The sequence below is a fragment of the Panicum virgatum genome, chromosome 5N (assembly GCF_016808335.1).
Source record: "Panicum virgatum strain AP13 chromosome 5N, P.virgatum_v5, whole genome shotgun sequence".
NCBI classification, from domain to species: domain Eukaryota; kingdom Viridiplantae; phylum Streptophyta; class Magnoliopsida; order Poales; family Poaceae; genus Panicum; species Panicum virgatum.
In genome coordinates this window covers 39,076,984-39,099,187 of record NC_053149.1, presented here as the reverse complement: position 1 = coordinate 39,099,187, position 22,204 = coordinate 39,076,984, and the positions used below count along the sequence as shown (strand labels likewise).

Genomic DNA, 22,204 nt, shown 5'->3' with positions numbered 1-22,204 from the left:
TATTTCAAAGATCTTATGCTAAAGTTTAACACTTTTACTTATTAGCATTTGGATCCGAACAAACTGTAAATGTAAAAAAGAAAGGTGGCCGGGGTTTGGACGCCTATGCACTTATTGTAATTTTCACTGGTGGAAAACCAAATTGTCCCTCCTAAAAAAAAGTATTCCAGAATAAATGGGCAATAGTTAGGAGAGGTGCACCAGCGGCGAGCGGAAGCAAAGGTTATTAGATACCGAAGGAAAGCCCGGCCAGAACCACACGTGCAAGTTCCCCTACATGTGGCTCGTCCGTGATAACTTCTTCGGATTTGCTTGAACTAGCGGACCAATCACTGAGTGGTTAGTACCTCCAGCATGAGCAAACCTTTTCTGAACTGGTTAGGAATGGGCGCCACTATCCCAGCCCGGATCCAGCCGGGTTCTATTGAGCATGTGGTTAGTACCTCCAGCATGAGCAAACCTTTTCTGAACTGGTTAGGAATGGGCGCCACTATCCCAGCCCGGATCCAGCCGGGTTCTATTGAGCATGTCCTCTTCCCAACAGTTGTACCTTGTCTTGGGGCGTCTTTCTTTGGCTTTACTATCAAGCCCGCCGGAAAAATCAAAGTCTTTCTCTTCCCGCCCCGGGTCATGGTGAGGCGAAGGTACGTCCATAGAAGAGGAAATCGCAATGCATCTTGCTCAGCAGGCGTAGTTTGGAGTGGGAGTGTTGCGGGAGTAAGATAAGGAAAGTGGCCTAAGAGAGGAAGCCAAACAAACCAACTTGGGCCTTTTGAGCGCTGCTAAGCTAATATGCGCCAGAGAAAGAAAAGGAGGTAACTATTCGGTCCAGAGCATTGATTCCCCATAACGAATAGGCTAACTCTATCTCTCAATTGCCTATCCTGTGCTCGAGAAGGGCCCCCAGTTCCTTGACAGCACCTTGAAGTGCATTTAGCTGTATAACTTTAGACTGGGGATATTCCCCACTCCATGGCATCTTTCGCTCATCCATTCAGCCCGCCCGCCCAGACACGGCGCCCTTTCACATTATTATATGCCGCCCTTTCTTTCCTCCCGTCCCTTCATGCATGAAGATCGTCGTATGTATGTTCGACTTTGGTTGCCGGTGCAATAGAATTGGCGGGGGTATATTATGGCAGATCAGTCACCTGGGCAAACCAACCCTCCTCCAAGAAGAATTGTGCTATGCCCCCCCCATATCCCTATAAAAGCGAAAAGAGCTTCCTGGTGATCCCTAGGTTGCAGCACGTCCGGTCATTAACTCCTCGCTAGCTGCCGCTGTTTCTAGGACCGACCGACGCCTCACCTGCATGCACAGGTACCTACGTAGTGTAGTGTCGGTCGCACATTCATAATAGCATTCGGACTCATGTGCCTTCCTGAACCAGGGGAGTTCCCTTGCTCCTGCTGCGTATGATTAGCCACCCTTGCGGCGGCAAAAGGATTAGGACGTCCCCCATGCTAAGGTTCCCTGCGGTCCGGCCGCATTAGGTTAGGGACCTGGGCGATAATAGCTCCTCCGCATCCCAAGCGCGCTGCCCTCCTAGGCTCGCAACACTAAGTAATCCAAGCCAACCCACATTACTAATGGTGGATAATCATCTTTCTTAGAGGTACTAAATACAACTCCATGAATAAGCAAAATGAAGGTTTCGTTAATGAGAAACCTGCGCCAAAAACTACTTTTTTGCTCTCCACTCCAACCACGGGACATATCTTCTGGACAACTGGTGTCCCCCACTGTACAATGCCCAAGGAGTTCCTCCTGCAAACAACTTTTGAAATATGTTTTTCTCGTTCTAATTGGAGATTTTCCTGCAAATTTGCCTCTGCAAGTACATATGAATATATGATACAAGTTAAGAGTTTTTGATGTTCTTACCCCTATTTCGAAGTCAAATAATGATTTTATTCTCACTTTTGCGATTTTCCTGCCCTTTGAAAATGAAGGCAAATAGTTCACCCCTGTTTTTAACCTTGTTATTTGGACGCTCATAAAAAAAATAAACAAAGTAAAAAAAATATTCAGAGCAATAGGAAAAGACTATGGTACTTCTAATCTTAACCTAAAAGCTTTCCCCTCCATCCCCAAACTCTCATGATTCCTGCTCTCCTCGTTAGAACCCTAGCAAAGCGGTGGTAATAGCAGCGACAGCTCGAACGCGCTCGCGGCAGACCAGCGTGGGCTCGCATGTCCACCTAGGCGCGCGGCTTGCACGGCAGTCTGCCGCGCACGACAACCTTCCTTGGGTGCACTTGCCGCGGGCCGCCCTGTCCCGCCACTAGGGATGAAAACGGTCGGGAAAACTCCTTAACCATTCCCGCAACCATATTTTTTGGTCGGGAACAGAAACGGTAACGGAAAAGTCGGACGGGAAAACGAAATCGATATTACTGGATATCGGGAACGGAATATTCCGATCGGAAACATACCGATTACGGTCGGGAATCGGAAAATCGAAACGGGAACACTACATATATGGGCGCTTCAAACATTTCCCAAATGACAATGATGTCAGTTAATAGATCAAAATTTTCTTATATAAATTGGCTAGTCAAAAATATTTACAAAAGAAAGAACACAAGTTGAAAATGAGAAAGGAAGCCGCTGCTCACATCCCGTGAAAGCATGCAGATGTAGCAAACTTGCTCCCAACATCATTGTGGGCCACAAGACCACTAAATGGGTTGAAGACAAAGCTAGCAGGCGAGGCTGCACAACGCCTCTTTTGCAGCAGACTGCTGGTCTGCTATTGTGCTCCTGCCTTTAGTCCCATATACCGCCAAGCCAAGAAGTGCAAGAGGCAAAGACACTCTATATAACAAGGCTCTGGAGCTGCTGCCCTCCTGACCATGAATCAGAGCTCGCCGTCGTTGACATCCGTCACTGGGGGAAGCTTGAGCTTGATTCATCCACCTGCCATCCACGGAACCCACAGCCACCAGCAGCTATTGACTAGCAGAAACGGGAAAACCGGATAAGCAATACGAGAAATTCCCGGCAGAATATGAGATCCAACTAAACGGTCAGGAAAATAGGCTACCTGTTTTCGTTCCTGTTACTGACTGTTTTCTTGTAATTTTTTTCCTGTTTTCATTTTTTCTAATAATACGATATATGGTCGGTATATTCGAGATACGGTGTCGGTCGGTACGGGATCTTCCCGTTCCTTCTTTCATCCCTACCCGCCACTGGCCATGGCCCCCTCAGCTAGCCATGGCTCGGTTTTGGCCTGCCAAGCCTCCTTTGACCGGTAGGCTCCGCTGGCCAGAGGCTGTCACGATTTAAGAGTGCTTGGTGTCAAAAGAAGGGTGAAATCACGCAAGGCTAGGGGCGAAAGTGGGACAGAAAATTCCTGCACTTACCGTATCATTTGTTGTATTATAATACTATTGCCGATCGTTTTTGTTTTTAGAAAATATAAAAGTTATCATTTACAATTGATTTTATAGTCTTTTTAACCATATTTGGTTTTATTAATTTCATAAATACGGGAAAATTCCAATCCAACTGCTTTCGTTTTTCATATTGTCATACTCATACCACTTCAAACTGTTCCCAATCATTTTCATCCCTACTTAAGGCGTATCTGTCTTTTTGTTACATATTTAACATCGTTAACTCATAACAGAATAGGGGCAAACTAGAGCTTCATTTTCAAAAAGTGAGGCCAAAATCACACAGAGAAGGGGCAAAATCACCATTGACACTCAAAACAGGGGCAAAACTCTAACCCATGGAAGTGCGCACCCCCCCCCCACCCACCCACCAACCCATAACATCCCTTGCAGTCCTGACACCCGGTACAACTGTTTGAGTCAAGTATCGCCTCATGCAAGTGAAACAAAGTAAAAAGAAAGATAAACAAGACCAGCATCCTACAGGATTGTTATCATCTACCACGCATTTGCTGTTTGAAGATCCTGTTTCATCAGAAATTGTCGATAACAAGTTCAATGAGAGAACTGTAGCTAATTTCTTGAATCTTGACTGCCCTTGTCAGAGCCTTCTGATCCTGAGGCAGGGTTCTTCAAACAACAAATCCTTCAAGTTTCAGAACAGCAATCCACTTCCCTCAACAAAAAAGAAGAAGAAGAAGAACAGCAATCCACTTACAGAGCAAAAGAACCGATTCTAGGATATACTGCAGTGAAGATGCTGATAGCCAGGCCCCACTAATTTGAAGTCACCAGCTGCTCATCTGCGCTGAGCTGCTCCACGGCAGATAGTAGCAAGTCCAAACCTTCACAATTCCTACTTTGCTGTCCAGTGTTATCCTTCTGGTGGAGCTTCAGTGTTCTTCTCTCATACTTTCTCATTCCCTCCTTTGCTCTCTCCACACTACACGATGAGCAATACCAACGCCCCTTGGGTATTGAAGTACGCCGAGGCGTTATGCAGTAAAGATGGTAAGCCTCATCACAGCTATCGCACAGAATGGTCAGGTCATCATCTTTGTCAGAGAGACAAACTCTGCAAAGGCAAGATGGGCAGTACCAGCACGGTTTGTCCCGTTGAACATCGCTGGCAATCTGCTTGGACTTCAGGCACCGAATGTGGTAGTACTTGTATGGACAGTGAATGTGGCCACATATCAAGAACCTCTTGTCATCCTCTTCAGGTTTTCCACATATCTTGCATGAGCTACCTGTATCAATCTCTGTCTGTTCTGGGTCATCAACAGAGTTCACACTGGAAATGGCCATTGCTCTTGAGTTATCATTAGGTGCATCTTCACATTTTGGAGACCTGCACACCTCAAGCCTATCGCAGACAACACAATTTCCATGCAAGCAATTTGGACTGTAATTGGCTAAGACCATGTCACCTTCAATTGGTTCAATACATGTAGTGCTGCAGTTTTTACAACACCAGCTTCCGGCTGAAATGGATGGATCATGAGGCTCGATACATGAAATGTGGCAAGATAGCATGCACCTACTGCATTTGAGAATGCTCCCAACTCTTGCTTCTTTGCCACATTGGTTGCAGGTACTATGAAGATCAGAGAGATCTGAAGGTCCTGGTTGATCCAATTGGTTGCCCTGTGAGGTTGAGGGTACCAATGCATCTGATTGAACTAAGCCAGGTTCTGAGCTGGTCACAGTAGCTTCCTGCAATGGAGGTAGTGTAAAATTGAACAAGGTGAGGAAAGGCATTATTTAAACGGCAGATCCGATAAAAATAGCAAAAGGTTGGCAACAAAGCACACACATTGGGCTGACCATCAGTTGATCCCCTCTCTCTTCCAACCTAGAGAATGTAAAACCAGATTCCAGATTTTAATACAATGAATGTACAAGCAAGACAAAACTGAACCAATTAAATAAATGTATATTATATTCACGACATTTTTATTGGAATTTAAAAGCACAAAATGAGAGAAGTCGTTCAGAAATTTCAAGGGAAATATGAGAAGCATATTGAGAACTCAATATAAAAAAAACATGAATCAAACACTTACCAGCTTTTCATAGGATTCTTCTGTGAGGCTTGATAGATTATTTGCTATGTGAATAATATCTTGACAAGCCATTTTAAGATCTTCCCATAACTGTAACAATATCAAAAGTGCTGATTAACATACCACTATGAAAAAAGTTATGAAATATATGCTCACCAAAAATAAAATGTATACTCAGAGTTACGCAAAAACATGCATCATGTTATGCAAAAATGCTATTAGATGCAAAAGAGTATATCAGCTTACTTAGATTGCAAAATTTCAAGTGCATGATACAATACTAGAAGAAATATCAACCGAAAACTCGTGAAGCTATTACCAGTTTGAGATCGTGCATGAATAATTCAGGTTCACGCCCATAGTTTCCATTTTTCATTCTTGAATCTATCACACCAAAATCAAAATATCTAGTTCTTTCCTCATCTTGATGTACAGTTCTGCAAAGCACACTGCACAACAAAGCAAAGTCCTCCGACCTTAAAATGTTCATAAGAACATTCTGGCACTTAGCAGTGTTTGCAATCACTGTTTTATCAGAATCCATTTCCAATTTGCCAGGTACCTGGTTTCAGCCAAGAAAAAGATTACTGAAGATGGTATCAGGGTGATTTATCCTTTAAAATAGATTATTACAGATACGGTATTCCTAACAAATAAACAATTACAGGGGAAAAAATGCAAGAAGAGTGTTGATGACCTTATGTTCCATCAAAAGAATAAGTAGAATATGATATTTCATTGTTTGTAGTATAGGGGGTCAATAGATTACTAAAAGCCAGCAGAATATAAAAATGCAAGAATGTCTGATTTTGAAATTTTGAATGTTTGTTGTTCTTCCCACTTACTGTGCCAAATTCAGCGCAGCCATATAGAAGTGCATCACGGATGCATGTCGCAATTCCAGCATCGCCTTGTACATCAGGCAAATGCAAACGCAGTACTCTGTCCAAAACATATCTCCAGCATTCACTAGTTCCACAGTCACTTCTTTGCTCCTCAGAGTTGTTTGTGTCACCAAATAATCCATTCCTGTGAAGTCCTTCTTCCATTATTGGCTGCACAATGAACATTTTCAGTACTTAACAGGTTAGTTCAGTGGAAATGTTGTTAAAGAACAACAACAATGAAGTCTTTTTATCCCAAGTAAGTAGGGGTAGGTTGCGCGTGAAAGCCAACATGAGCCACCAGCAAAAAGGAAAACATTATAATAATATGAAAGGCATAGATAATAGTAATATTTCTAAGGGATTTAAAGACTAGTCATGTTCAGGCACACGGATTGCTGACTTCCACATGCTTCTACCTAGTGGCGGAACGTGAGCCATATGGAAAGAGGGACCAATTAGTGTTAACTGAGCTAACCTATCGATGGACAACTGTGCTGGCATACCCTATTGTAAATAAGTTTTCTTGGCCAAGGTGGATCCAGTACCCCGTTTTGCCTCTAAAGAGGTCCACCAGTGCTTCTACCTGTTGAAATATAAGTGAATTCACGCCAGACCACAGGTACTTCGACCTCGCTGATTGGTGGAATGCTTCACGAAAGAAACTCCAGAAGGCTGAGCGTAAGTGCTTCGACTCGCTGGTCGTCCTCGTCTCGTGGTTGCTCTGGAACGAGCGTAATAGACGCATTTTCGACAAGGTGTCAACTTCGGTCGCCGACCTATCCACTGCTGTGAGGGAGGAGGCGTCTAGTTGGGTGTTAGCGGGTTTCGAACAGCTGCAACCCGTTGTGTCGCCATTGGCTAGTTCAAGTGGCTAGTTCAAGTGGTCGCCAATTGTTATTGCTGTAACGTTTGAACTTTTTATTTTGATGTGTACCGTTGAGCATTGGACCTCTCCTCCAATGTTCGAGTTGTAAAGGACATTTTTTCTTCTCCCTCTTAATGAAAAATGTGCTCAGGCACGGTCGCGAAAAAAAAATATATAAGTGAATTGCCCACCTCTCCCCAAAAGGTCTCAATATGGTATCAAAGCTAGAGGTCTCGAGTTCGAATCCTGGTTAGCGTAATTAAATAAAATAATTGATGTTCACTCCTATTCCACGTCTGAGGCCTAAGGGAGCCTCCACGTGAGGGGGAGTGTTGGAATATAAGTGAATTGCCCACCTCTCCCCATTAGCTTAAGCTTTTGGGTTGAACTGGTCGGTGCATGCAACTCAATACTACCTAAGGAATATAATAGATGTTTTAATATTTAACTCCGTTACATGGACGAAATAGTTTGTAGTTAGCCAGTATAGTTTTGAGTTACTACTAGTATCCATGTTTCTAATTATATCAGCTTCCCACCCTTGTACAAGCAAAGAACCAACTACAGCTGGTAATAAGTTCCAGTCGTATGGATAGCTGATACACCCAAGAAGATGCTACAATATGATATATTGCAAACATTCTCTGCGTGAATTCTGGTCCTAGACTCGTAATAGACCAGGAAAGACCTATGCTGCATCTTTTAAGTGCTCATAGCTATTGGAGGGAATAATGGATGTATACCTCCAACACTAGAAGGGTGGGTATATATAATATCTATACAAGAGCCTCTAGATGGGCCTCTATACACATGGGCTCAATATACTCCAACACCCCCCAGTCTGAACTACCGGCGCAGCGGTGTTCAAGACTGGACAACAAGAAAGCTAACATCCCCCCGCAGTCTGAACTACCGACGCAACGGTGTTCAAGACTGGACAAGAATAGAGTACAAATAGAGTACAAAGGGCAAATACCCCCCACAGCCACAACTAGCCACCGGCTACATTGAGGCTGGATCGAAACTCCGAGAAGGTCGAGGAGGGCAGCCCCTTGGTGAAGATGTCAGCAAACTGGGAGGTAGTCGGGACATGGAGTACCCGAACATCGCCGATGGCGACTCTGTCGCGCACGAAGTGTAGGTCGATCTCCACATGCTTCGTCCGCTGATGCTGGACGGGGTTGGTGGAGAGATACACGGCGCCGACGTTGTCGCAGTAGACGAGCGTGCTCTTGGCGAGCGGGCTGTGGAGCTCCGCCAAGAGCTTTCGTAGCCAGGACGCCTCCGCTACACCGTTAGCGACAGCCCGGTACTCTACCTCGGCACTGGAGCGGGAGACAACCGGCTGCCGCTTGGACGACCAGGAGACCAGGTTGCCGCCCAGGAAGATGGCGTAGCCGGAGGAGGAGCGACGAGTGTCCGGGCAACCAGCCCAGTCAGTGTCGGTGTAGACCACCAGCTCAGCAGAGGACGAGCGGTGAAGCACCAGGCCGAGGTCCACATTGCCACGGACGTAGCGGAGGAGACGTTTCAGCGCAGCAAGGTGTGACTCCCGGGGATCATGCATATGGAGACAGACCTGCTGGATAGCATAGGTGAGGTCCGGCCTGGTGAAGGTGAGGTACTGCAAAGCACCAGCCAGACTCCGGTAGGCAGTAAGATCAGCCACCGGATCACCCAGATCAGCAGACAGCTTTGCCTGAATGTCGACAGGAGTGGAGCAAGGCTTGCAATCAGTCATCCCAGCCCGCTCCAGGATATCGAGTGTGTACTGCCGCTGGTGCAGGAGAAGACCAGACAGGCGAGGCTCAACAGTGACGCCCAAGAAGTGGTGGAGCAGACCGAGATCCTTCATAGCAAACTCCTGCTGCAGAGAGATGACACTCTGAAGCAACCGCTAACTAGGGGCTGTGAGCACAATGTCATCAACGTAGAGCAGCAGATAGGAAGTATCATCCCCACGGCGGTAGACGAAGAGAAACGTGTCAGACTTGGCCTCAGTGAACCCCAATGTCAGCAAGAACGTGGCGAACCGAGAGTACCAAGCCCGAGGAGCCTGCTTCAGTCCATAGAGAGACTTGTTGAGCCGGCAGACCATATCCGGACGACTCGAATCCACAAATCCCGCTGGCTGAGAGCAGTAGACAGTCTCTGACAGAGTGCCGTGAAGAAACGCATTCTTCACGTCCAGCTGGTGCACAGGCCAAGAGCGCGAGAGCACAAGCGAGAGGACCGTGCGCACCGTACAGGGCTTCACGACTGGGCTGAAGGTCTCATCATAGTCCACACCAGGCCGTTGAGTGAACCCCCGGAGAACCCAGCGAGCCTTGTAGCGCTCCAGTGTGCCATCAGCCCGACGCTTATGCGTCCAGATCCACTTACCAGTCACCACATTGCAACCAGATGGACGCGGCACGAGGTCCCACGTCTGGTTGGCAAGAAGAGTCACGTACTCCTCTTCCATCGCGCGATGCCAGTGAGGATCCGCCAAGGCGTAGCGGACAGAGGAGGGTACCGGAGAGACCCGCGTCTCTCCCTCGGTGGCGGAGAGAGTCGCAGCCTGAGACGCCATCCGCCGAGTCACCATGGGATGGATATGCCGAGGATCCCGATGGATGACTGGCGGGTGGTACACCTCCGGCTCAGCTCGAGAGGGATCCGGAGGAGGCGGCGGCGGCGGCGGCGACAGCTCCGGCGTCGGCGTCGCAGGAGCCTCCGGAGTAGGAGGCGGCGCTGGTATCGGCGGCGAACGACGCCGGTACACCTGCACCGGCTCAGCGTACCGCTGCGGTGCCGTGGTCGGCGCCGAGCGACGCCTGTACACCTGCACCGGCTGAGCGTACCGCGCAGGTGCAGGTGAAGGCACCGGGGCCACGCGTGGCGCAGCGGGAGACACCGGGTCCGCGCGCGGTACGACCGGAGGTCCGAGGACCGCGCGTGGCGCGACGGCAGGCACCGGGGCCGCGCTCGGCGCAGCAGGGATCACCGGAAACGGTGCCGGCGTGCCGGGAAAACCTGCAGGAAAAGGACAGACAGGTAACGGTGTCTGAACCACCGGGTCAGTCGGAAACAGAGACTCCAGCTCGTAGTCAGAAGAAGGTGTAGAGGAGGTAGAGTAGGGGAAATCCGACTCGTCAAAGACGACGTGTCGGGAGATCAGAACGCGGCGAGAGGTGAGGTCAAAGCATCGGTACCCCTTGTGGTCAGGGGAGTACCCGAGGAACACACAACGAGTCGAGCGGGGCGCCAGCTTGTGAGAAGCGGTGGCGGAGGTGTTAGGGTAACACGCAGACCCGAAGACCCGAAGGTGGTCGTAGCGAGGAGGGGTACCGAATAGAGCGTGGTGTGGAGTGGGAGCAGGAGAAGCAGTGGACGGAAGGCGATTGAGCAGGTAGGTGGCGGTGTGGAGGCTCTCAGCCCAGAAGCGCGGGGGCAGAGAAGCCTGGATCAGAAGGGTGCGCACGACGTCGTTCGTCGTGTGAATCATCCGCTCAGCCTTACCGTTCTGAGGAGAGGTATACGAACAAGACATACGTAGCTGAACACCCCGAGACAGGAAGAAAGAACGGGAGGTGGAGTTGTCAAACTCCCGCCCGTTGTCACACTGGACGACCTTAACGGTGAGGCCGAACTGAGTGGACACCCAGACAAAGAAGTGGAGGAGGGTGGGGAAGGTCTCAGACTTGGCGCGCAAAGAAAACGTCAAAGAGTAGTGCGAGAAGTCATCGACCACCACCAGATAGTACTTATAACCAGAAAGACTAAGTACAGGAGAGGTCCGCAGGTCACAGTGAACAAGGTCAAATACATGCGTCGCATGCGAAGAAGAGGAAAAAGGGAGCCGAACATGACGACCGAGCTGGCACGCATGGCAGAGGGGCTTAGCAGAAGCCCTAATACCAGGAACATCGGTACTACGACTGAGCTGAGCCAGAACGTCGCGGCCAGGGTGACCAAGACGGCGGTGCCAGGTGGTGGAAGACGGCGTCGCGGCAAAAGCGGCAGACCAAGACGGCCAGGGCGAATAAGAAGACGAGAGTGGTGCAGCGGAAGAAGAAAGGCGAAGGGTGTAAAGGGGCCCCGTGCTGTCACACCGGAGTAGCGGACGCCGGGAGGCCGAATCCTTTACAGTGAGGCTAGAAGAATCAAACTCGATGGAACAAGAATTGTCAGCTGTAAACTGACGAATGGAAAGAAGGTTATGAACCATCTGAGGAGCAACAAGGACATTGGGAAGACGAAAAGAGCCAGGAGTAGAACCCACGGCGTTGACAGGAAGGCAAGACCCGTCACCAACCATGATGGAAGAAGGACAAGAGGGGTGTGGGGGTCGGACAGAAGAGAGGATATCGGCATGTGGGGTGGTGTGGAAGGAGGCACCCGAGTCGGCGATCCACTCGGTGCAGACCAGCGGCGTCCGCCCCATGGCGCTGAAGGACTGCGCCAGTGCGGCCTGGTCCCACCCCCCAGGCCAGGTCGGCTGCTGGCTGGGTGGAGCGGGTGGTGTCCAGAATGGCTGGGGCTGAGGACGAGGGCCCCCTCCCTGCGCAGCGGGCGCGACGGCCTGGGCCTGCGTGGCGGGCGCGGCGGGCGCGACAGCCTGCGCGGCGGCGAGGGAGGCGGCGGCCAGCGCGGCCTGCGCGGCGGGCGCGACGGCGGCAACAAAGGCGGCGGCGGTGGCCAGGTCTGCGGGCGCGATGGCGGCCTGCACGGCCTGCGCGGCAGCATAGGCGGCGCGGCCCGCGCCCTGGAGCGGAGGAGGCGCCTGGGCGGCGGCCTGGAACAGAGGGGCGGCCCCCGCACCCTGGAACAAAGGAGCGGCGGCAGATCGGGCCGGGCAAGGCCCCACGCCCGCGGTCGGAGCAGACGGGGCCACGGGGGCGGTCGGGGGGGGGGCACGTGCCCAGCGCGCCCGCAGAGGCAGCAGCTGCAGGGGCTCCGGGCGGCGCGCCCTGCTGCTGGAGGTCGGCGCAGCAGGGGGGCGCAGTAGAAGCGGCTGTTCGTGAGGCGGCGCTGCTCCAGGCGGTGGCAATCGCGGCAGCGGCAGCAGTCCTCCCCGCGTCGGGAGCAGGGGCGGCACGCGGCGCGCCGGATCCTCCCGCGCACCGTGCGCCCTGGGCGACGGACGCAGGAGCAGAGGCGGCAGCAGCAGCGCTCTCCGTGCCGGGAGCAGGGGCGGCGTGCGGCGAGCCGGGAAAGGGGAGGAGGGAAGGTGGCGCCGGTGGCCGGCCAGCCAAGTCGGCGGCGACCGCGGCCCCTGCGCCAGCTCCCGCGGGTGCGGCCCCTGCGGCCTCTGCGCCAGCTCCCGCGGGCGCGGCCCCTGCTGCATCACCAGCAGCGGCGGCTGCGGGAGCAGGGAGGGGCGCTAGGGCCGCCAGGGTCGCGGCGGCGTATGGCGCGCGCGGCAGGTCCCGCGGCAGCGGCCAGCGCGGCGGCGGCCGGGCCGCGCCAAGCCGGCAGGGGCCAGGCGGCGGCAGCAGCATAGGAGGGAGGGCGGCCGGCAGCGGATCCAGCAGCAGAGGAGGCGGATCTGGCGGCTGCAGCAGAGGAGGGGAGGAGAGGGAAGGAGGAGAGAGGAGGGGGCGCCGGCGGCCGGCGGCCGGCCATGGCTGCCGGCGGCGCCTGGGAGAGAGGAGAGAGAGGCTAACCCTAGGGTAATGATACCATATTGGAGGGAATAATGAATGCATACCTCCAACCCTAGAAGGGTGGGTATATATAATACCAATACATGGGCCTCTAGATGGGCCTCTATACACATGTGCTCAATATACTCCAACAATAGCTATATATAAAGCTCACATAATCTAGGGTTAGCTACCTGATATTGTAGGAAAGGTAGGATGCGTATAATGTGGTCGATATATTGCAATGAGCCCTTTGGGCGGTATATATAGGAGTACAAGGCTTGGAGGGCAATGCACCTCCCCTAGAGATAAGGAAGGCTATCACGGGATTACATCAATCCTAAACTACTATATCTGGAGTTGCCTAATATATTCTAACATCCCCCGCAGTCGTAGCGGTAGCAACACGAACGGTCAGACTGGAGAACAATGGAGACGTATCCCCCCTGCAGTCGGAACGCCGGTGCGAAAGCTTTGACTGGAGACTCATGCAGATGATAGCCCTTTAATGCCGTAGTAGCCGAAGTCGAGGTGGACGTGGTCGAAGCCGTGGAGGGGGCGCGGGTCGAAGCGTCGTCGAGGTGCTCGAGTACACAAACTCAGCAGCTTCTTGCCGAAGACAGCAGCAGGACGGTGCGACAGATGACGATGGTAGACGGCGCGGTTTGCGACTTAGGTCACGCTCAGGACAGGGGTGGCGACGGCGCAGGTTGCAGCAAGTGTCGCGCTCAGATCAGGGGTGGCGACGACGTCTTCCTTCAGGAATATCGACGGCGATGTCCGCACGAGAACGGCTCGAGGCGCGGAGGCGGATCGAGCGCCTGCTTGACAAAGACCGGCGACGAGTGGCGCCACCGCCTAAAAAGGCGACGACACCGGTAGGGTGGGCTTGATCACGAACGTCGTCGCTGCAGCCTGGAGGGCGCAGCAACAACCTCGTCCTTCGGGAGTGTCGACGATGAACGACGACGAACGGCAGGACAACGCAAACCGATCTTAGATCGGAAAAGAAAAAAGCAGCAGCAGCAAACGAACCTTGGGTACATTCTCGGGGTACCCCTAGCGCCCCTCCCCCTCCCTTATCCCATCCCCGTGGTCAACACGAGCAGAAAAAGGAGTTGGCCGCCGGCGCTGCCTCCTGTGATTCCGGCGCGGCGGCGCGCCCTCCGCTGATGTGGGGAGCGGCCGGGGCTCGCGCGTGGGTCGGGAGGTGCCCGGCGGAGAGGTGCTGGGGATGCCGAGATGGGGTGGAGCCCCCACGATGGCGCAGCCCGCCGGCGATGGCGGAGGAGCGACGTGGTGGAGGAGCGTGGAGGCCGGGGCGAAGCGGGGTGGCCCCGTTGCAGCTCGTCCCGGCGGCGGATCTCGTCGGGCGGCGCCAGAATCGACCAGCGGCGCGGTAACCCGCCCCAATCTCGCGGCTCCGATGGCGCAGCGGCCTGGCGCACCTCGTGCCTCCTCTGCAGCCCACGCACAGGGCAGCGACGTCGTAGGAGAGAGGGCCAGCACGGGGCCGCGCGCAGGGGGGAGTCGGTGAGGAAGGGGCGACGAGGGAGCCGACGAGATCGCATCACCACGGGAGGTAGGTCCTTCTGCTGTGCTTGTTGACGGCGACGGCGGCGCGGATCAGAGGGATCCGTGGCGCATCCTAGGAGGGCGCTGCCCCCGGCGGAGATCGATCTCCCCGGGGGCGGCGCGACGGCAGCGGAAGCGGCGGCGGCTAGGTCAGGATCTAAAACCTAGGCGTCTGATGCCATGTAGGAAAGGTAAGATGCGTATAATGTGGTCGATATATTGCAATGAGCCCCTTGGGCGGTATATATAGGAGTACAAGGCTTGGAGGGCAAGGCACCTCCCCTAGAGATAAGGAAGGCTATCACGGGATTACATCAATCCTAAACTACTATATCTGGAGTTGCCTAATATACTCTAACAGATATGAACTTGGTTAGGGTAGATGGATGGCTTTTATGGTTTCCTCTTGCTTTTCATAGACAGTTCGTCCTTTAATAGCCATGGCTCATGAGATCTAACAAACTAACCGTTACGAGATAAGGCCTAATGAATACTCCCTCTGTTCCAAAATGTAGGTCGTTTTGACTTTTCTAAATTCATATATTTTCTATGCACTCTTCTTAATATATTGATGCGCAGTTCTCCTGCGCATTCAAGGAAAAAAATAGATTTTGCTATGCACGACATACATTATATCTAGGTACATAGCAAATACTATGAATCCAAAAAAAGCCAAAACGACCTACATTTTAAAACAGAGGAAGTAGGTAGCTAGCTAACTAACTAACCAGAGGATGATGCTAACAAGCTAAGAAAATAATTGCAACACCAGTAAACTGCTACGTGTATCCTGCTGCATTGCCATATGCATGGTCACTCAGCTGCTGGAATGGCCCAAGGCCCAGTCCATAACACTACCTTTTTTATTGGAAAACTCCAAGGGAAACCCCTGAAGCATAAGGGTGCAGCACCCAGGGTTTGAACCCTGGGCGGGAGCACTCCGGCCACTGGCCTTTGCCATTGCACTGTCAGCCCCTTCGCCATAACACTACCTTGTACTACATTCTACCAAATATAGTGTGCGTTTGTGAATAATCTACTCTTCTAAAACTAAAATTAACAAGGTACCAGAGCTCTAAGGTTACACCTTATGTTGCGACTGCCACTGCATCATCTGACCTTGCCCACGGCCAGGTTCTGAAGGGGTTGCAACCTCTTTCCTCTGTTGCTCATGACACACCAGGGGATTAGCACTCTCTTGTGAAATAAGAGTAGTATTGGATGACATTTTGCATGCTTTTGATTCACTGTTAGCTTGCCCAAAAGCCACGGAAGAACATCTGGCATGCATTGCTGCAGTGAGATGGTCCTGATCGAGTTGTGAACTCTTAGAGGAGCACATCACATCACAACTGACATTACCGACAAATGAACCTGATCTTGTTGCTTTATTCTTCTCCTTTGACATCATTTGATCCCTTATCTTTTTGGCAACATCTTTTGGAACATCAGGGCACTGAGGGAGATTCTGCCATCCAACAAGATGCCACTTCAATCTAGATACACCATGATAACCCTCAACACCGCACCACTTGCACTTCCAGTGTCCGTTTTCTTTATCATATATCAGAGAATGTTCCCACGCACTGACACGAAGCCTTGCTGGGTAATTGTGTACCTACAAACTCAAAGAATATGCCTCTTAAGTATGAACTTAAATTGAAGGGTAAATAGCATCCCAAAAGGTAAAGAAATACACCATTCAGTGAAAGAATGAATTCAATTAACGAGTAAGTTGGGGATAACAAACTTTAACAAGCTACTTAGGGAAAAGTTAGACCTGGTTATTTAGGTATTATCTTTTCAATCTGAACGCAGGAAAGTAGGATTATACCGGTTTGGTTTCCAAATATCATGATAAAACAACACACTGCTGCTAAAAAACAGAAAATTCAATGAAAAAATTAGAATCATCTAAAAGTCACTTTAAACCAACAACATTTTAGCTCCAATCAGTAAAATCCTATGATACGCGGATACTTCGCAAAACTCACGTATCGGATACCCGTACTCCACGGATACTCCCGAATACGTATCCCGTAAGTATCGGACTATTTAGGTATTTTCAAATAATAAAAATAAATCGGATACTCGTGGGATACCTGTGGATACCTGTCCGATACCTTCAAACCCTAACAACACCACTCAATCACTTCGTATAAAGGTCCTCCGTTTAGCTGTGCCACCCTCTCATCCCCACTCGCGCAGCCGCAGGCCCGCAGCAGCCTCGCACGGCTCGCGCGGCCCGCGCGGCCGCTAGAGAGGGAGAGGATGAGCCGCGGCCTCCGGAGAGGGAGAGGAGCCGCGGCCGCCGGAGTTGGCCGCTACACAGAGAGAGAGAGAGAGAGAGTGCCGGAGGTTGGGGAAGAAGACGACCGACATCCATTCGTGGAACAGACGAACAGGTAAGATAAGGTTGGTTCTTTTTTCCTTTGCCCCTTCCCTTTTCTAATAATTATAGAACATATGAATATATGAGTTTATGACGCATTATAGTCCCTGGAACTTCTATTTTCTCACATTCTAGTTCCTGAAACTTTTATTTATTTTTATTATATATATATATATATATATTGGCGTATCCCCATATCCTTGTTTTTGGAAAAATGGCGTATCGGAGTATCCCCGTATCGCGTACCGGTATCCGTATCCGCGTATCCGGGCAACATAGGTAAAATCCCATCTAGATCCTGGATCTAATAGTTTGCAGAAGTGTTTAAAAGGAACCAATACACATTTTAATCAGTACCACTTAGCTATAAGTTTTGATGCCACACAAGAAATTTTCTCTTGCAAAAAAAACTTGAAATTCTGAACTGATATACTATGATTAAAGCAACTTCAACTATGGAAGAAAGATTGACAGGCACAAGCTGTAGATCTAAGGGCACCAGCAATGTTGGAATAAGGGTGGTCTTTAGGACCTTATGGGTAGCTGTAAACATTGTGGAGGCAGTTCTCATATCTATGGCACGCTAGAGCCACCCATAGCACTATGGCCTGGCCATAAGGATTAAAAAAAATAGTATCTTCTCTTTCCTGGTGATTCCTCTCACATACTAATCTAGCATGGGACCCATGTATAAGGACTACTTTTACCACAAGCATTGTGATGTGAGAAATAACTATTGACCACTATTACGGGACCCACGTATAAGGTGATCTTGCACATCTCTATAATAAACAGATGAAGGCTAAAAAGCATGAGCTTTTTGACTCATTCCAGTTCCAACTAGGCTTACACACAATGGACTAATATTCTGATTCAAGCACAATGAACAGATAAGTATGAAATCACAGATCAGAAGAAACATGGAAAAAGAATAGCAAATACAAACAGTAAAGGATACCTCACTACATTCATTTTTTACTGATAATTGAGATTGATTCCCAATCCCACATAATGGACCATTATCCTGTCGTCCTTCACTGAACTGGCCAACAATATGTGGCCTGGAAGGAATTCGCTGCTCAGCCTTATTCGTTTTGAGCCTTCTCTTTGACAGAACATGCTGCCTTGCCTTTGCAAAGACTTCTCTAGGAACATTTGGGCACTTAGGGTAACGAAATGCATCAGCTAGATGATAACGGAGCCAAAACTCTGTACCATACCCATCCAATCCACAGTATTTACACCTCCAATGTCTTGTGACTTCATCAACAATAACTATGTGCTTCCTTGTGTTAAACTCACTTTTCCGGCGTGGTTTCAGTATCTACAAACAAGTTTAAAGCTCAGAGCATAGTATATTATCTTTTAAAACAGAGATTCAGTAGCATATTTACATATTAGTTTTCGTTAAAGTAATGAAAGACCTAACCAATAACTCAATAACAGGGGGAAAATAGACAGCTTCCACCTGGGCCAACCATCTTTTATTTTGCTATAAGGTTTCTGAAGGTACCTTGGTCTTTTGTGAATTATCGATATTCTTGTTGGTGTATATGTGAGCCCATGTATAGAGGCCCATCTATAGGATCTATATCCCACCCTTCTAGGGTTTGGAGGAATACATTGAGTCATTTCCTCTAGCAATTCTTATCCAAAATTTTGTTTTTACTGTTGATCACTTGACCCATCCTGCCATGATCCAGTGCCCACTGCTCTTCAGGCTGATTGCAACGCTCAACTGCCTTGCCACTACTGTATTCACCACATTGGCTGCTTCCAGCTTCCAGCTTCTCTCAAAAAAAAAAAGGGTAAGTTTTATGTTTAAAAAATTGGCTAAGTTCCAGTAATATAATTCTTCGTCCACATTATTTCATATCTCCAAAGTGACATAGAAACAAATGCAATCAATTAGCAGGGCCACAGGGCATCCCATTTAATGGCTCAAGAATTATAACTCAATAACAGGGGGAAAATAGACAGCTTTTTCCTGGGCCAACCATTTTTTATTTTCCTATCAGGTTTCTGAAGGTGAATTACCTTGGTCTTTTGTGAATTATCGGCATTTTTGTCCAAAATCTTGTTCTTACTATTGATCACTTGATCCATCCTGCTTTGATCCAGTGCCCACTGCTCTTCAGACTGATCGCAATGCTCAACTGGTTGGCCACTACTGTCTTCACCACATTGGCTGCTTCCAGCTTCCATCTTAAAAAAAGGGTAAGTTTTATTTTTTAAAAATTGGCAAAGTTCCAGTAATATAATTCTTCGTCCACATTATTTGATATCTCCAAACTGAGATAAAAACAAATGCATTCAATTAGCAGGGCCACAGGGCATCCCTCTTAAAGGCTCAAGAATTATAACTCAATAACAGGGGGGGGGGGGGGGGGGGGTAGATAGTTTTCCCCTGGGCCAATAATCTTTATTTTCCGCTAAGGTTTCTGAAGGTGAACTACCTTGGTCTTTTGTGAATTATTGGCATTGTTGTCCAAAGTCTTGTTCTTACTATCGATCACTTGATCCATCCTGCCATCATCCAGTGCCCACTGCTCTTCAGGTTGATCGCAATGCTCAACTGGTTGATCATATTGGTTGCTTCCAGCTGCCATCTTCTCATAAAAGAAGAAGAAAAGAAACGTGTAAATTTTATGCTAAAAAATGACTAAGTTCCAGTAGTACTCGCTCCCTCCCAAATTATAGGCCGTTTTAGGTTTGACCTAAGTCCAACTTGTCTAACTTTGACCAAGCTTATTAAAAAAAATATACTAAAATCTACATATCAAATAAACAAAAAAAAAACTCGACCGGAGAACCACCCCAACGGCATTGCATTAAAAAGGGACCGTATGACCCCGGTCGAGAAAAACCCCCGAACCCTGGCCATACCCACAAGGACCAAACAGAACTTGGGCCGGCGACCACCGTAACACACAGGCTGGCGCAGCGCACCTTAACCTGGGCCGGCAACGCAGCAGCCCGAGCCAGCGAGCTCAGCGAGGGAGGTTTTTTTGGGTGCAAATACCAGGGTTTGAACCTTGGCCAGTGGGCACAACCAACGACTGCCACACCACCGAGCTATCGCTCAGTTTGCTCAATATCAAATAAATGCACTGCCAAGATATATTTCATGGTGTATCTAATGAAACTAGTTTGATGTTTGTAGATATTTGTGCATTTCTCAATAAATTTGGTCGTCAAAACTATAAGTTTGACTTAGGACAAAGCCAAAACGACATACAATTTGGAATAGGGGGGGGGGGTATAACTTTTTGTCCACATAATTTCATATCTCCTAAGTGAGATAGAAACAATGAATTCAATTGGCAGGAATGTAGGACATCCCCCTTAAAGGCTCAAGAACTAAGATTTGATGTTAGCTACTTAGCAGGAAAAAACTTGAAAAAGAAACGAGAATTTGCCATCGAAGTCTCCCCTTTTTCTTTCCCCATGACATGTACTGCATTAACTATCAATGGAATGATAAACATGTAAGGTGTAGAAAAGGAATCGGATGGGCAAGGAAATAGTTATATATGCGTGATATACCTCATTAGCATTTCTTGAAGGTTGTTGATCATTTTTATATTTTACAGTCCAATCCCCTTCAACTTGTGTGTCGGAAACTTCATCCTCATCAACACTAAAGATATAATTATTCAAAAGAAGGCGTGTTGCTCTTTTCTCTTCAATGAAGTTTGATACTTTCTTTGAAATTTCCTTTGGAACATTCGGGCAGCTGTCATCAATGAGATGAGCCTTCAAAGTAGTTACACCACCACTTCGACACAGAGAACAGAACTTGCATTGCCAGCGTCTTTTATTTCCATCAAGATCCACAGCATGCTCCCAACCAATATCCCTTGCACGCAAAATCGGCACCTGTGAACCAATGTGAAAGGTAACACTCAGCATTCGCCACGGAAAACAAAAAGGAGGTAATGCTCAGCAGAAACCAAAAGTTTGTTGAAGGTCTAAAAATAGTCGTACAACACCTTATATTATACAAGGATTGTATGAAAGGTTTGCAGCAAGTAGCTAACACTAAGTAATATCTCCCTTCGGTGCTAGTCATAGAAGGATAAAATTTAGACATTCAAAATCTCATAGTTACAAAGTCATACTTTATTTTACTAACACTATTCTTTTCGCAAATGATCAATGCATTGTGGTTCAGCCAAATAGGATAACCCTCCTTTACATTTGGCCACTTCTTTCTTTTCAAAGATTTAAATCATTTGCTACATAGCTGCATATGTTGTTAAGTCTAAGTGAAATAAGTGGCAGGCAGGTTCATCAGTCACTTATTCTAATCTGTACATATAATAGAAAAAATGCACAGCAAATCCAGACCCCCCCCCCCAACCACCACACAACGCACAAGAATCGAAGCAGTATATGACAATAAACAGAAAACAAACCAAATAGGGAAAAATGCTTATTGTCTGTTTGTATACCCTGGGATAAGTAGGATCCTGATCAACCATACTCGTTTGGTTAGTGACTTCTTCAAGAACATCACTGCTCATTGCAGCTGGCAGCACTGAGTCAGAAGGTAGAAGATCCTCCTCAACATTTGCATCATCAGAAGAGCTCTTAGTCTTTACACTGTTGCCACCATTTTGAGCAGTTCGCTTCCGCCGCCTCTCTCGTTTCTTCCGCAAATGCTCCCTTATTTCCTCAACAACATCTGCTGGAACTTTGGGGCACATTTTGACATCTAAATCACCAGCTAGATGCCGTTTGAGTCTAGATACACCACCACCATACCTAATTAGGCCACAATACATGCACTTCCAGTGTTGTCTATTTTCATCGATCATTATGCCATACTTCCATCCCATATCCCTACTTTTCCAAAAAATATCTTTACTCTGCAAAATTATAAAGTTCAAATCATGGCGTAGAAGAGGTAAGATGTAATTCTAGCCATAAGTACCCGAAGTTCAGCAGATCAGCCAAGACATAGGAACTAAATGGCCTAAAGTAAAATTTATATGGCACGAGAATCTTAACAAATGATGAAGTAAAATTAATACAGAAAGGCTAAGGCTATGAAAAGTTCCTACATTATAGAATTCTATTTTGCCCAAAAGCTGACTAGCAAAAGGTACCCCTCAAGGCTTTTTTTCTTCAACATGGTAAATGTACCAGCTACAAATTGCATCATTCGAAGGCAAAAGCAAAGTGTTCATCAGCAAAATGGTAGCTGAATAGAAAAAAATAGTACATCTTCAAAAGAAATTGCTTATGGGACATTGTGATATCAAAAAATGCATGGAAGGCTGACAAGAGATTTTTGCCTCAACCCAGAGCAATTCCCCTCTCTCATTATGCTGACGAAGTTAATGCAGCCATATTATAACTAACCTGCCAATACGAACTATGAGAAA

General features: G+C 48.5%; 1 protein-coding gene across 9 annotated transcripts in view; it reads right to left on the bottom strand.

The window, feature by feature from the left end:
• Positions 1–3,816: 3,816 nt before the first annotated feature.
• LOC120672312 overlaps positions 3,817–22,204 on the bottom strand; it is a 48,116-nt gene continuing 29,728 nt past the window's right edge. For 2 of the 9 annotated variants that reach the window (XM_039952639.1, XM_039952640.1), the window contains exons 3-13: positions 21,269–21,685; positions 20,361–20,693; positions 19,271–19,423; positions 18,852–19,019; positions 17,773–18,138; positions 15,510–16,040; positions 6,314–6,523; positions 5,788–6,030; positions 5,469–5,558; positions 5,219–5,257; positions 3,833–5,118 (exon numbers count right to left, since the gene is read on the bottom strand). In XM_039952639.1, coding sequence (XP_039808573.1) covers positions 4,180–5,118; positions 5,219–5,257; positions 5,469–5,558; positions 5,788–6,030; positions 6,314–6,523; positions 15,510–16,040; positions 17,773–18,138; positions 18,852–19,019; positions 19,271–19,423; positions 20,361–20,693; positions 21,269–21,685 — 3,489 coding nt within the window. In that variant the 3' untranslated portion in view covers positions 3,833–4,179. Of the gene's footprint in view, positions 5,119–5,218; positions 5,258–5,468; positions 5,559–5,787; positions 6,031–6,313; positions 6,524–15,509; positions 16,041–17,772; positions 18,139–18,851; positions 19,020–19,270; positions 19,424–20,360; positions 20,694–21,268; positions 21,686–22,204 lie in introns of all 9 variants that reach the window. The other 7 variants (XR_005674054.1, XR_005674055.1, XM_039952641.1 and 4 more) reach the window with 7 other exon arrangements.